Source organism: Tamandua tetradactyla, chromosome 11 (assembly GCF_023851605.1).
Source record: "Tamandua tetradactyla isolate mTamTet1 chromosome 11, mTamTet1.pri, whole genome shotgun sequence".
In the NCBI taxonomy this organism is placed as follows: Eukaryota; Metazoa; Chordata; class Mammalia; order Pilosa; family Myrmecophagidae; genus Tamandua; species Tamandua tetradactyla.
Genome location: NC_135337.1, coordinates 38,823,996 through 38,839,836, shown reverse-complemented (window position 1 = coordinate 38,839,836; position 15,841 = coordinate 38,823,996). Strand labels below are relative to the sequence as shown.

Below are 15,841 nucleotides of genomic sequence, written 5' to 3'. Positions count from 1 at the left end.
ATGGAACTTTCCTAGGCTCTACCCCATGCATCTCTTCCCTGATTTTAATCTGTTTCCTTTCATTGTAATAAACTTTAACTGTAAATGTAACTGCTTTCAGTGAGTTGTGTGAGTTCTTCTAGTGAATTATTGAGCTTGAGGGTGATTTGGGGACTGCCCCCTAACTTTATATTGTCACTTATCATTTTTCTCTTCAGTGATCTATAAACAATCCACTGCATTCTCCATTACTGATATTTTTTTACTCTTCCTTGCATTTCTTTCCATATCACAGCATATCTGTTTATTTTTTATCCCATTCTTTCATATCCTTGCTAAGTGACTATACTTTCATACTAAGCTTTTACTCATCCTTCAAGACTCAGTTCATGTATTACCTCCTCTTAACATCTTCAGTGAAACTTTTAATTTTGGTTGTTTCATTATACACTAACAAGAAATGTCTTCTCTCTTAGTATACTATCACAATCAATCTTTTACACATGTAGGGCAAAGCTCGGACTTAGACACAGACAACCCAAACTTGCTTGTTTTTAATGAATTCTCAGTGGTTTAAATCCTAATATTTCCAGATTAGTTAAATCCACAGCACTATATTCTTTCCAGTTTATAGAAAATAAAAAAAAATAAATAAAGTGACATTTAAGATAAAATCACCAAATCTGAAAATAAACAAGTACGATGATACCGAACTCCAACATATTTTATTTTTCCTTGCCAATTATCCAAATGGATAAAATTAACTAATTACCCAAATACTTATTTTGTATTATCCTGTATAGTCCCAGCCAAGCAGCCAGTGCCAGATCAAGACTCAAATGCAGGCTTCCTGGCTTTAACTATCTAAGTTAAAGAAGTAAAGGAAGTTCTTTAAAACCAACTATTTTGTTTTATTTTTTTCAATATTATGAAGAAAATGAAAAAGAGAAAGATCGAGTAATTATTTTTTCCTACTAAAATTTATTTTATGGTCACTTCATAACAGGACTTGTCCTAAATCCTTTATATGTATTACCTCGTTTTATCCATACCACAACCCTATGGATTATTATTATTTTCACTTTTTAGTTGCTGAAAATGAGGCTCAGAGTATTTGAGTAACTTGCTCAAGGCCACACAGCTTGTAAGTGCTGGAGCCCAGACATAAATCCAGACTCCTGGCACCAGAGTACCAATGCTTAAGCACACTGCTGTCACACTGGGCAAGTTAAAAATGGCAACTGTGACTTCAAAGTATTCTTTATGTAATTAACATATCTATTCTGGATAAAGAGATTTAAAAAGCTTATTTATAAAATGAGAAATGATACTTTAAGCTATGAATATAATGTTTCGTTAGTACTAATAGGCAATTTTTGGCAGAAAATATTTAGAATTACTACAGCTAGAATGAACTGCTTTTCTGTTAACAATAAAGATATTTTGGATTAATTTCCACAGGAAATGCTGTTCTTAGAGATGGGTATTCTACACATAAAGATTTCTACACACATGGTTTTCATACCTAGGGTTCATGGACATGAAACTGCTGTGCATTTTGAGAATTAGTTTCACATCTTGCATGGTGTAAAGTTATCATGTAGAGATGTTACAATGATGCCAGTATTTCATTGGCAGCCAACCCACCAACACAGAGTGACAAGGAAATTACACAGTAGTAGGTAAGAAAAGGTGTCTGTATACTGTCAAATCCTCAGGAAAAAAACAGCCTTGAAGTTATTAAATTTTTCTTGAACTAGATCATTAGGTTATACTTAAAGCTTTTTAAGTATAACATTTATACCATTAATAATATATTTTAATTGGCTTTCTTAGCTTATTAAAATTAAGGAAATAGCGGAAAACATGGCAGATCATAAAGATGTTTATTTTTTCTCTGTCCTGAAACTGCACTAAAATGAAAGTAAGGAAATGTGGTTTTAAACTACATGGTCAAAGTGAATGTGTAGAAGAGACAACATTGAGACAAGAGATATTTTTTTCAACACATTTTTGGAAGATAGAAGCATATGAAAGAATTGGCAAAGATGAAAAATTTGATTATAGGGCCTACAAAGGCAGCTGATAGTGAAAGGCATGCCAATTCCCACATTGTGAAATCCTGAAAAGCCTCAAAATGAAGGTACCAAATCACTGAATTCAGTAGCAAGGCATGGGGCTTTAAATTGGAGGAGGGAAGTAACTAGTTGACAGTTTGTATAAGCAGCTTTTTTACCATAATAGGAGATTAAAGCCTATTTATGTGGCAACATTGAACTAATCACAATAAAAAGCACCACACTGAAAATTGAGGGGTGCAGTTAAAGTCTACATACTAACTGTGAGACTACCCCCACCTCCGAGAACATCTTTCTATCATTCACTCAAAGAACAGACACAACCAAATGATCCAAAAGTCTTAAAGAGGAAAATTAAAAGGTCACATATATAAACGATCAAGAATTAGAAAAACATCAGATTCCTTAAGAGCAACCCTAAAAACAAGAATAGAGGAAAACCTCTAAAATTATGAGGGAAAAATACTCACAGCCTAAAATTCTATCCTCAAGTGAAAGTATAGAAAAAAAAAACATTCTCAGAAATGCCACATTGTTAAAAAGGCACCACCTATGTACACATTCTCAGGATAAAACAAGAAAAATGTTCCACCCAACAAAGAAAAAGACTATGAAAAAGGAAGATACGAGGTTCAGGAAAGTGGATCTAACACAGATAAGAGGTGTTGACTCTATAGGAAGCTTGGAGAATAATCCATCTACAATAATCCAAGTGAATGGTAGTGTGGTAGATTCAGTTGTCAACTTGGCCAGGTGAAGGCACCTAGTTTTGTTGTTGTGGACATGAGCCAATGGTACATGAATCTCATCTGTTGCTCATTACATCTGCGGTCGGCTAGGAGGCGTGCCTGCTGTAATGAATGATGTTTGACTTAATTGGCTGGTGCCAAAATGAGAAAGTGCAACATAGCACAGCCCAAGCAGCTCAGCATTCCTCATTTCAGCACTTGCAGCTCAGCCTCGGCCTTTGGAGATGCAGAGAGAAATCACCCTGGGGAAAGTTGTTGGAACCCAGAGACCTGGAGAGAAGGCCAGCAGAGATTACCCTGTGCCTTTCCACATAAGAAAGAACCTCAGTGGAAAGTTAGCTGCCTTTTCTCTGAAGAATTAACAAAATAAATTCCCTTTCATTAAAAGCCAATCCGTCTCTGGTGTGTTGCATTTCGGCAGCTAGCAAACTAGAACAGGTAGTTTCTAGGAGGAATATCTCTAAGAAAAAATCAAATTGTTAGTATATTTGGTGGATATGTTTTAATGGAAAATCTTTTTCAAAAACGTTTTAAAATTCTTTTGTAATATCTGAGAAAAATAGGCACCAGTGACATAGAACAAAAAGCATACAAAAAAAATTATTAACTCTTGTAATATTATCCAAGAAAGAAAATGTAAATGTACATAGCTCAGTGGTTAAAAAAAATTAGCATGTGATTATAAGTTTTAAATATTAATTAAACCAAAAATTTTGTTAAAGCTATATTGAGAGGATAAAATAAGGGGGAAAAGGGGCATAGAATGGTATAAAATATTAATTCCTCATCACTGGTAATAAGAAGCCAATACAATATACACATATATTATTAGGAAGCCAATGCAATATATACATATATTATTAGGATATATGGGGGTTAAAAACAATAGAAGGTGCTAAAAGAGTTTGTTTTTTTAAACTTTGGCATTTGTATTCAGATATAGGAAAGCAAAACAGAACAAAATGATATGACATTTTCCTTCTGGTTCTCACCCAGGGGACAGAGGTCCAGAGCCGGGTCCTCCTTCTATCTCAACTAGAGGTATCTCACCTGTGGATGACATTATTTCCTAAAAGCAGACCTTGGGGACACTTGTGAATCTGGGATCGGGTAAGGAGTAGAGATCATTTACAGCACATGTGGGCTATGATTTACACAAAGATGTCCAGTTATTTTCCTTTCTGGCCCCCTCCTCTATTTCCTGAGATGAAGAGAAGAGGCTATGCTTGTCGGGCTTAGACCTGGTTCAGTGCAAAAGCAAGAAAACAATGCCCTTGGACTTCTTGTCACTTTTCCTTGACACCTTACGGTAAAGAACAAATGTATTGGAATTAAGAGGATTTGGAATCCTGAATCTTCCGCTTAATTTACTTAATCTCTGTAAGGCTGTTTTCTTATTTGTAAATCAGGAATAATACCTCACAGAATTGATGTAAGTATTAAGTGACATAATGTAGGTAAAGTTTAGCTTGATGCCTGGCACACGGTAAATGCTTAATCAATAGTAATCATTAATATCGACTCCTAATCTCTCTTTCTTTACTCCAGGAAATTTTAAGCTTCCCAGTCTTTCCAGGAGGTAGAAGTCACAGACCAAAAATTTTATCTTCCCCTGGTTCTCCACAGCCCCCCTTTCCCTTTCTGTAGGTCAGTCTAATGGGAAACAGAGGCACACTGAAGGGCCTACCCCCAACAAGAGCCTGAGAGAAAAGGACACGGGAAGTAATCCTTCATATCTCCAAGGAGATAGTCTGAGGGAGCTGGGAATGGAGTTGGGAAAGCACAGAAAATAGGGAAAACCTTCTCCTTTCCTGGGGATGGTGAAGAAAAGAAAGTGCAGAGCTGATTACATATCACAAGAATTCTGGGTCAAAGTATTTAAAAGCCTCCAAAGGTTGAATGGAATTGTCTAGGACTGGGGAAATGGGGCTGCAATCTGTGAAGGGGCAGAAATCTGTGAAGGAGAAGAAGTAGGGAGAAGAGGGTACCCTCCAGAGGCACTAGCTGCCATCAAATGCTCCCTGAATGCCACAAGGAGCAGGAGTTATGTTCTCTGGGCATTGCCTTGGGCAAAAGCCTACTATGCCACTAACCAGGATTGTCAAAGGCAGAGTCAGTGGCTTGGTGGAGTCTGGAGGCGGGCATGACGGGCATGAGGAGCCTGGTGTCCAAGCCCCCGGAAAGCTCTCATTTCTTCAGACCCTTGCTCAGCTGCTGGGTAGGCCTCCAAGGCTGCATAATCCACCCACCACCAGAATCTCCTCCATAAATATTTAATTTCCCTGTCTTTTATGCACAGATTTTTAATGTTTTGATAATTCTACATTCTGTATGCTTTTAAATCCATAAGATGAACAGCTGGCAATTATGAAGTGGAAAGAGTTTATCTTCAGAGATGGACAGAACTAAACTCAAATTTTAACTATAAAAGCCTGAGCAAACTATTTCTTTGAACCTCAGTTTCTAAAATGGATACTACGTACCCTGAAGGTTCACTATGAAGAGTAGAATAATATATGTCAAGTCCCAGTAAAGAACATTATGCTAAATATTTATTTAATCAATACTGATATTCTCCTTCTCTTTCTTACGTTCTTTGAGACTCTAAGAGGCTTACTTTTAAAGAATTTGTAGGATCTGGAGTCAAAATACCAGAGGTCCAATCTTGGTTCTTCCACTTCCTAGTCTATAACCCTGAGGATACTGACCAATTCTCTCTAAATCTTGGTTTCAGCAATTCCATCATGAGCATGATTATAAAAACGCTATGATGAGGTAGTGGTGAGGAAAATATATATTCTACTAGCACAGTTGTTGGCATATAATAACTTGTCAGATGTAGTAACAGTAATAACAATAAATTAAGAGACAGTTTCACTCTTCTTCATAGTTACTCAAAGCAAAATGAATGAACAGAAATGCCTTTGTCAAGAATAGCATGCCATGAAGTTTCATGTGACATGAGCTCTAATTTCCCCATAAAAGAGAATTAGAAACAGCTTCCAAAAAATATTTTTATTCATCTATTTGATGTTTGATAGAATAATTATTTTCTGTGTCCACCTGTCAAGTTGGTCAATCAATCTGATAAAATATTACTTTTTCCTTTGTGCCCCTGCTCTCCCTTGCACATATTTCATTCATAAATTTAGTAGTCTAATTTATTGCTAACCTACTCATCATTTGGTTAACTGACCAAATTAAGAAGTGATTCATTGAACTGATGACTGAACTGAAGAGTTGGTTTGTTAGAATGATTAATTTGGCAGCCCCACAGAGTCCTGCTACATATTAGGTAGAGGAGGAAAACACAAAGGGCTATGATGATGTTGTTCCAGGGCTTTTCTTTTTAACTTTGGCATTTCCTTTACTTTGGCAAAGGTACTTTTTTTATCCTTCATTTTGAGGCAGGAAGCATTAACTTATTCCTATTCCTATCATTGGCAATTAGTATATTACATGATGCACAGAAGATACTTTTAAAATGTTGTTTAATAATGAATGGATTAGGATATACAATAGATTCCTGAAACTGTATCATCATACTATCAGAGCAACTAGCTAGCAGGAGAAAACAAAACAAAACATTGAACTATTTTCTAAACCTCTCCATCTGAATTAAGTAAAATCCTAAACCCACTAGTATGCAAATTTTATTTTGTTTCCTAATTGTGCAAATTTAGACTGAGCATTTATTATATGCTTGTGTTGTTTCAAGAAGTGCAAAGGTAATTCAGTCACAGTTTGCCACCCCCAAGAACTCCCACTTAAAATGAAGTCACAAGCAAAGCCTTTTTTTCCTATACAAAACTTCTCTTTTATAGAGAGTTTGCTTAAAAATGTAAGCAATTTCACAGACAGAAGATCTGAGTAATTTCTTAAAGGTCATAATTCCCCCCAAAGTTGGTTCCTTTACCCTTATATTCTCATTTACTGAGTGGAAATTTCTAATGTTCAATATTGAATTTAAGGTTACAATGACAAAAAGTCGCACACTTTTGCTGTCTGGAAGAATTTTTAAATAAGCAAATAGGTCACAAGATAAATTTCTCACCTTGTTCTTGGGCATGGACAGCACCCCCAGCCACACATAGCACAATAAAATGAAGGAGTAGATTCCTAAAAAAAAAAGAAACACAATTGGGAAAAACTTACTAGTTAGACATTTCTAACCTATAATCATATAAAACCCAAAATTAACTTTAATGCAAGATTAAGAATTAAACAATTATTTTAATTAGCATGGTATTTTAATATTCATGGGTTTAGAAATGAGGGCTCTGCATTTAAGTTCCGCTTCTGTTGCCAACAACGTGACGTGGGCCCACTGTTGGTCATTCTATGCCCTGTTTCTTCATCTTTTAAACCTAATTTATAAGGTTTTTCTGAGAAGTAACTGAAAATTTCATATAAAGCACACAAAACAGTGCCTGTCCCATAGCAAACATTCAATAAATATAAGTATATATGATATTATTATTATATATTATGTCAAATTACCATATGTGCAATTTTATACAAAGTAATGACTATCTACACAAAATACCATAAATTATAATCACTTAATCATAGTGACTATAAAATTGATGGAACCAGCTATTTGTTTAAATGAAAACCATTTCAGTATGGTACACATTTAAATCACCTGTACCAGATTCATGACTTTTTGGTTCTGAAAGTAAAAATAGCCTGTGGATGTCAACTTGACCATTTTAATTAGTAGTAATTGTGAGTATAATACCCAAACACTATAAATCAGAGTGTTCATACTGATCAGCTGTCCAAGTAAAAAAGTTGTATAACATTTTTAGTATATCCAAATTTCTGATAGGTTTTGATTAAATTTCTTCTTAATTGGTTATATCTACCTCCCAAATTGAAAATCATAGAAGTAATTTCAAAAATGCTGGAACAATGCTTTATTACTTAATCCCCTCTAATATAGACTTTAATTCTGTTTCTAATTCTAACCCAGGGCCCCCTAAATGACAGTTTTGTAAAATCCAGTTTTGCAAGGAGTGATTAAGGACTCCCAAGGTATGCTAAGTAGCTGGTGTTCTAGTAGTAATTGGTTCATTTTCACCGTATTACCAATAATGCATGTCTCACCTGTACCAACTGTATAAGGAGCATTTTAATGTAAGAGTGATCTCATCTTTTCAGAGTTCAATCCAACAATATAAAATTATACTGTTCTCCTTGATATAAGGGAACACAAATTTAATGTGCATTAAAATGGTATTAACCATTTGTTAGTAAGTGAAAATGCACACATTGTGGTCACACTCAGCCAAAGTATAGCTCTTTTAAGACAATGTTTTGATAGCATGCTTAACAAACGTTATTAACTTTATAAACTAATCAACTAAATTATTACAGAAATTTCAACTGATACGGGCAAATAGTTGAACCATATATTTTAACAAAACCTATAAAAGGTTCCCATATATGGTGTCATCCCTTTAGAACAATGGTTCTCAAACCTCAGTATGCCCAGGTAATCACCTGAGATGCTTGTGGAAGATGCAAATTTTTAGCCCTAACAAAGAGATTCTGATTCATAAATTTGGGGTACCCCAGGGATATATATAGTTTAACCAAGTGATTCTAAAATAAAATATGCGTATTCCAAAAAAATTAGAATATTCATGATTTTTAGTTACATTTTACTTAAAATACATTAAATTGATAGTATAAATCACATATATTTAATTGGAGGACATGACACAAATGAGACTGACTTTTCTTTCTTATCCTTTTCTACTGCCCTAGATCAGTGATTTTCAGTGTATATCAGAATACCTGGAGGGCTTGTTAAAGATTGTTGGGCATTAGTGCCAGAGCTTCTGGTTTTAGCAGGTCTGGAGTGAGGCTCAGGAATTTGCATTTATAACAAGTTACCTGGTGATGCTGATGCTGCAGATCTGGGAACCACATTCCTAGAACCACTGCTCTAGAATAAATGATGCTCATGAGATGCTTTAAAACCCACTTATTTTGGATCTTTTTTTTTTTTCAAACTTAGTTGCACATTGTAATCCCTGGGAAAACTTAAAAAATACTAATACTTGAGTACTGCCCCCAGAGATTCTGATTTTAATTGGTCTTGGGTACAGGGATTTTAAAAAAACTTCTCAACTAATTCCAATGTGCAAACAAGGTTGAGAACCACAGATTTAAATGATTTCTCTTGGTTCTCCAGGAGGGATCCCAGTGTGGCTAGAGTTTGAGTAAAAGGAGGCTATTTTCCTTTCAAATGTATGTGTTCTATGTTTAACTGGTAGGGTGCATATCAGTGAGAATAGAAAATAGCCCAGGATTACAGTAACTGAAGAATACATGGTGTATCAGAATCACGCTGCTTTAGTAGAAGGTGAATGGAAATATGTCTCACCTGCCCAGTGTAATCTGGCTCACTTGGGTGCCTAGGAACAACCCAACAAGCACTCTTCATTCCCAGTAGGGCTAACTGTTGATGAGTACAACAACCAGCACTATTCATTTACCAATTCAGCAAACTCAGAGACTTCCCCAACGACCTCAGGGAAAAATGGAAAATAAAGTTCTTTCTAGACATGTTAGCAAGTTCATTCCTGTTATGAGGCAGGAAAATCTAAACACATCAAACATCAACCTTTAGCCAGGTGATCCTACAGGATTATAATAAATCAATTCAACCACACCTTATGTAAGTGTACTTACATGCTAAATGACTAATGGAGATGTAGCGATCGATGAAAGAAATATAGATTTTCTTTTTTTTTTTAATTATGCTCAAAAATAGCATGCTCAAAATTAAGTAACAAGGGCGGGCCGCGGTGGCTCAGCGGGCAAAGTGCTTGCCTGCTATGCCGGAGGACCTCGGTTCGATTCCCGGCCCCAGCCCATGTAACAAAAACGGAGAAACAGAATACAATAAAACAAGAAAATGTTTAAAAATGTTTCCCTTTCTTCCTTCCTTCCTTCCTTCTATCCTTCCTTCCTTCTCTCTGTCTTTCCTTTAAAAAAAAAAAAAAAATTAAGTAACAAGAGAAAAAGTCAAGTTCCTTAGGAGGTATTCAAAGCTTATCATTCAACTCCAACATTCTTTTTTTTTTTTTTTGTAATGTTGCTCCCATTACATGTAATACCCACAAAGTTCCAAAGAAAAAAAAATAATAACACCCACAAAGTTCCAGTCATACCAAGTTATTCTCTATTCCCCCCATGACCTTTTATATGCCTGAACTGCCCTCCCAGTATCCACCTATCAGAATCTTAAGTATCCTCAAAGGCAAATTTAAATATTACCTACTCCATGAAGTTTTCCATCATCCCTAAACAGCAATGAATCTTTTCCTCATCTCTGTACTATTCATGCTTTAATTGTAACTTTATTAAAATCCTTATATGTTGCACCTGTTATAATTTAATCATAAATAAATATTTGAGTAAGCAGCAGGTCTTTACCTTTTATCACACATGTACCCATGTCTTAGAGGAAACTGACACAATAAATAATTTTAAACAGTAAAAAGCAACAGTACCATTCACCAGTGACTGAGGAATTCAGTTCTTCCTTAACGATCTGATTTTTTTTAACACTTAAGAAAGTCAAATAAAATAAAAGTACTTTTAGTTAACTGTCAAAAAAGAAAAAAGAGAATAAGAATTTTTAAAATCTGCTACTAGGGTAAACACAGAAAAAAAGATCAAGATTCATTGACATAATCATCTTGATAAAAGTCCATATTCCATTACAATGTGAAATGGATATCTAATGGATCAAAACTTTCTGGGAAATATCTGGCCGGGCTTGGTTTCACTTTTTTCTTCTATGATATTACATTTAGTATATATTTACTTAAATAAAAAATACCAAGTTTTCATGTTAGCAGTACATGGCAAAGTCCTCCAAAGATACACTGTGCTTTGCATATAGTGCTAAGAAATGCTAGTCCTTGAGTAAGTTAAAACTATTAATATATTAAGTATTTGCAGAGAAAACAACATGGTGAATAAGAAAATAATACTGGACTGGGAGTCAAAATCCTGGTTCTAACTAGCTGTGTTGACTTGGCCTTATCATTTAGGTTTACTGAGTTTTAGCTGACTTATGTATTATGTGAGGACTTAATATAAATTTTATATTCTTGTATATCACAATCGAATTATAAAATTCTAAAATTTGTGCACATGATAGCATACTGTTAGTATTCTAGCATTAGAGGCCAAAAACCAAATTACTTAACAAGATACTCCATAAATCACTATATATACATATAAAGGACATGTTTCAACTATAGATCTGAATAGGTTTTCCTACAGTTTTAACCAGATACTCTTTTAAGTCACTTAATATAGTTTACTAAGTTTGCTAATTCATTCATATATTTAGTTTGCTCTAACAAAAAGTCTAACTAATGTATTAAATATAAATATTTTTCACAAATTGAAAGAGTGTTTGTTCTTTATTCACTTTTTGTACATCTGAACTTTTATGTCACTGATACAAAGCAACAAAAGTACATATATTCAGACATTTAACACAATCAAACCAGGTCTAAAAGAAGTCAGCAATATTGTTACAACCATTTAATAAAGGCTCAAAGATATCATCCATGATATTGATATCTGAGGAAATCTAACAAAATATGAGACCCTCTGCTTGTGCCTGGTCTGCTAGCCACATTTTCTTTCAATTTGACATCAGCCACAGTCAAAGCATTACCAGACACCAGAGCAGTGAAGGACCTAAAGGGGAGCAGGCAGAAAATGGATATCCAAAGACCATACTCAGAACATTTAAGATACTAATATCCTTCCCAGACATCTTCCCTGGATGATTCTTAGATTTATTCAACTTTCTTCATCTGAAGGGCCCAAGTTACTTTAGGGGAACTCCATAAATCTTTTTATTTAGGGCATCCATGAAACCCTTAGGTATTATATGTCTTCAGGCTACTGATGCTTATTCCAACATAGACAGAATTTATGTAGGACTTGTGATAGCTTATGAATAGCCAACTTTTTATGAGTTGGTGGTTTTCTTTTAAACCAATTGAAAAGGGTGAACTCATCTGAAAAGCACACGGATATATAACAATAATTTCAACAATTTCCATTCACACTCCTTTTACATGCCAAAAATTTCTTTAAGTCATTACATCTTTACAGATTTTGCTCCATACTAGCTGCTAAAATCCAGAAACAGTAAAAATTGTGTTCTTTATTCTCAAAAAAACTAAAAAAGAGAAAAGTTCTCATTCGTGGCAGTGGGGATAAAATTGGATGATGCAGGGAGTAAAGTGGTGTCACGAATTTATGTATAATGAATTTCTTAGACTGCTAATTCAATTCAGTAGGTATCTGTAACTAATCCAGTGTGAAGCATACTGAAACTTTGGTTAAATTCATGAAGCACAAGATGTATATAGCCAATTCATGAAGTGCAAGGAAGATAACTGCTTAAGAACTTCAAATCATCAGAGTCCCTAGAATCCAGTCAACAGGAAGAGAAAACAAACCTAAACTAGCCTGTCCTAGTAATGTCACAGAGACTGTTAAACTGATTGCTGCATAGCCTACTAAAGTTCCTGGTCCATAGTGGTGTTCAGTCAAGATTGCTTAATGAATGAATGCATCAATCTTCAGTCAATAAGACTAGGAGGTAGTACTCAGTTTCAACAAATATATAACTTCTTAGCATATTCTACCTACATACTTCTCCCAAAATCAGGAAAAGTCAAGTCTCCCTAACCTCCATTTACTTAGTTAAGAAAGTAAAATGTTTAAATGCCTTTTACATTCTGGTCTCTGTTTATGTTTCCAGCTCTAACTCTCGTTACTTCTCCCCTAGAATATGTTGTTTCACCTTCATAACTTTCAGGTCTCAAATGTGCTGCACTTTCTCACCTTTGAACACTGCTTTAATTGGAAAGTTTCAGATGGTTTTCAATTAGGTCTCACTCTAGACCTAATTGGTCAGCTTTTCCTTCCCATATTGTCCATCCCTCCTTCCTAGGTAGGGGACCTACTGCTAGGTGGTGTCCCTCCTATATATACTCTTAGCACATTTCATTATACTTGGTCATTTCATTTTCTATTTCCTCTTCTAGACCGGACAAGTTGGGAGGGCAGAAATTTGTTTCTGTCTTGCTTACCACTGCATCCCTATTGCCTAGAACAACACTAGGCATGAAATGGGAACCAGTAAACATTCTGTTGAATAAATGAATGGATGAATGACAGAATAGTCAGCCTTTTATGAGAATGAAAATGAAATGGTTTTACAACACTTTTCACTTAGAGTTACAAATTCTAAAACAAATTATAGTTGCAAGGCAAGGTAAGGAAACTAGCACAGCTATTCTAACTCCTGTAATAACATTTATTTCTCTTAGGCAACTTCACAGATTACTAAGCAGAATATCTAACTAACACTCAAAACTATCTTCCATAAACTATATTTCCTGTCCCTGAAACATCGGTTTATTTTAAATATTTATGTAAACTACAAAGATAACTAAGCAACTTTAAAAAATAGAATTGCCTGCCAGCTAGGAAATAGGTCTTTATATCCAAAACTTTTTTGTTGTTATAGAAACCCTTTAATTACCATAATAGCCTGCCTGGGAAACTTTCTGGTAATATGTCAAATCAATGTATCTAACACTTTTGAGTTTTGAGTTGTATTAACTGCACAAAATCACCTTAGGTAAACCATTTAAAAAGCAAGATACAAATGTCTTTAAGAGTCTAGTTTTAAAACTCTAAGTGTCTTGGGGCGACTAATCAGAACTATGAGTTTAAAAAGCTGCCCCTACTCTTCCAAAACGCCACCACAGAGGGACCGTGGAGAATTAAAACCTCAGGGATTTCATTAGGAATTCTGAGGTTTAATTCAGTAGCCTGACATTATCATCATCATATAATCAGCTCCTTCTCCCAAGTCCCTTCCCAGTATGGAAACTCAGAATTCTTCATGGAAATTGGATTTTTTCTAGAAATAATTTTCTCAGCCTAATCAGTAACTACCTTTCCCCCACTTTGTACGTGTGGCTGGAGCTGTGAGGGGCTGCAATCTGATGTAACAGTGAATTTCCTTAACCCTCTGCAGCTCATCCCACTGGCTCCTATAAGGGAGCAAACTGGACCTCAGATGAGGCTGCAAGACCTCTGGTCGGGAGGCTCTCTAGGAGGGCAGCCGAGACCACAACCTTCAGTCGGGATCCATACCCACCCCCAAGTCTCTCCATAGGGATTCTTTTTCATGTCCATGTAGTATATTTTTTCCTCAGAAGTTCTTCGGTGTAATACTTTCTATTTGGTTTCTCTACCTCCCTCCCCCCAATCATCTGGACCCAATTTACAAACCCCAAACTGCCCAAGAATTTATGCAGGGCCTTTTCTGGGAGCGTCTGGAGGGGAAGTGCAAACCAGACAAGACAGAGGCCAGGAGCAGAGAATCTGCTTTAATCCACGAGGTCGGTCACAGCTACCAAGGGGAATGTTAGTGATGGAGGCCTCGCGCTGTGGAGGGGGAACGCGAGCCGGCAGCGAGGGAAAGAAGGACACCCGAGACGGATGCGGAGCCTGACGCTGGACTAGAAGGGAACAGCTCACCCAGCCTCACCTCCAGACCCTATACCCACGGGCAGATGCGCCCCGGACCGCGAGATTCCCTGCTAACCACCCCCCTCCGCCCCCAGCCCCTCTCTCCCGGCCGGTCCACAGAAACCGACGTTTAACCGGAAAGTGGCGGGAACCCTCCTGCCTGGGACCGGGGTGTGTCCCTCGTGAGCTGCAGTGGGAAAGTGGCCAGCAGAGCCTGACCTCTTCTCCGACCTCTGTCTTTCGGGCCACTGCGCCTCGCGGTGGAGCCGAGCTTTCCTCTCCACGGATTCATCCCGGGGCGGGTGCGCGCGGAGTGGCATCCTCTGCAGCTGGGGAAGCCCGGCAGCGGGGCTTCCAGGGCAGAGCGCGCGGCCGGAGAGCCCCGAGCAGGCACCACAGCACGCGGCTGGGAAGCACATGTTCAGACAAACACAGCCCCAAGGCGGTCTTTCTCAGCACCCCGCCTCCGCCTGCCCTCAGCTGACTCGGTCAGTTCTGCCCCCTGCCCTCCTCCCACCCACCTACTGTCCCCAGCCTCTCGGCAGAAAAGACACAGCGGCGTTCGCTCCTCCCGCCCCCAAGACCAGTAGCAACTTGTATAACCTACTGACCCCTTCCAGGGGACCAGGGCAGCCAGCCAAAGCCGCGCTCTCTTTTCCCAGCGAGGGGGTAGGATCAGGAATAGCGCCCAAAGAGGAGGAAGGGGGGGCCCATTAGGGCCCTTTCGAACACTCTTCGGGAAGAGCAGCCCTGCCCCCCTCTAGTTACAACGCCCCCCACCCCACCACCGCCACCGCCACCACTGCCGCGAATGCAGCTTTCCCAGTGACAGGCCAGTGTTCAAAGCGCAAACTCGGCCCCACATGGGCACCGCGTTCGCTGGCCTCCGAACCACAGGAGACTCGACGGCCGAGGTTCTGTAGACCCTCCCTGCATCCTCACGCAACCTAGTCCGGTACCTGGGCCCCGTCGTCCAGGCTGTGCTCACTGAGCCCGGGGACCGCTAGCACCCCAGCAATACAAAGGCTGGACGCCCTGAGGAGCACTCCGCAGAAGCGCGACCCCAGCCAAGGCTCTGGGGGAGGAGAAGGGAAACAGGGTGCGAGGGTGGCGTCGTAGCCCAACTGAAGAGCTGCTATGGAAGACGCTTCCCCAGCCTCAGGAACGCTTTAGCATTAACTTCGAGACCCGCTGGCCAGAGGCTTCCTTTCAAATATGGTATTTTACAAATTGAGAAGACAAGGGGAGGATGCCACTGCTGCTGGTCTGCTTCTAAGTTCCAAAAAGTGCCAAGGAGCAGACCAAAGATCTCCAAACTCACTCAGCAGTCCCGGGGTAGGGGGAGGCAGAGGGGTGGCCTAACCCCTACCTGGGTGGGTGGGTGGGTTACTTACGTTTCTGCCGTGGGGGAGACCTTTCCACGCCTTGTCCTGCGGGCTC

At 38.2% G+C, this 15,841-nt stretch overlaps 1 protein-coding gene across 1 annotated transcript in view; it reads right to left on the bottom strand.

Annotated features, from left to right (window-relative positions):
* COL24A1 (collagen type XXIV alpha 1 chain) overlaps positions 1-14,820 on the bottom strand; it is a 427,584-nt gene extending 412,764 nt beyond the window's left edge. The window contains exons 1-2 of the mRNA XM_077119355.1: positions 14,621-14,820; positions 6,861-6,925 (exon numbers count right to left, since the gene is read on the bottom strand). Coding sequence (XP_076975470.1) covers positions 6,861-6,925; positions 14,621-14,820 — 265 coding nt within the window. The remainder of the gene's footprint in view (positions 1-6,860; positions 6,926-14,620) is intronic.
* Between the last annotated feature and the right edge of the window lie 1,021 nt (positions 14,821-15,841).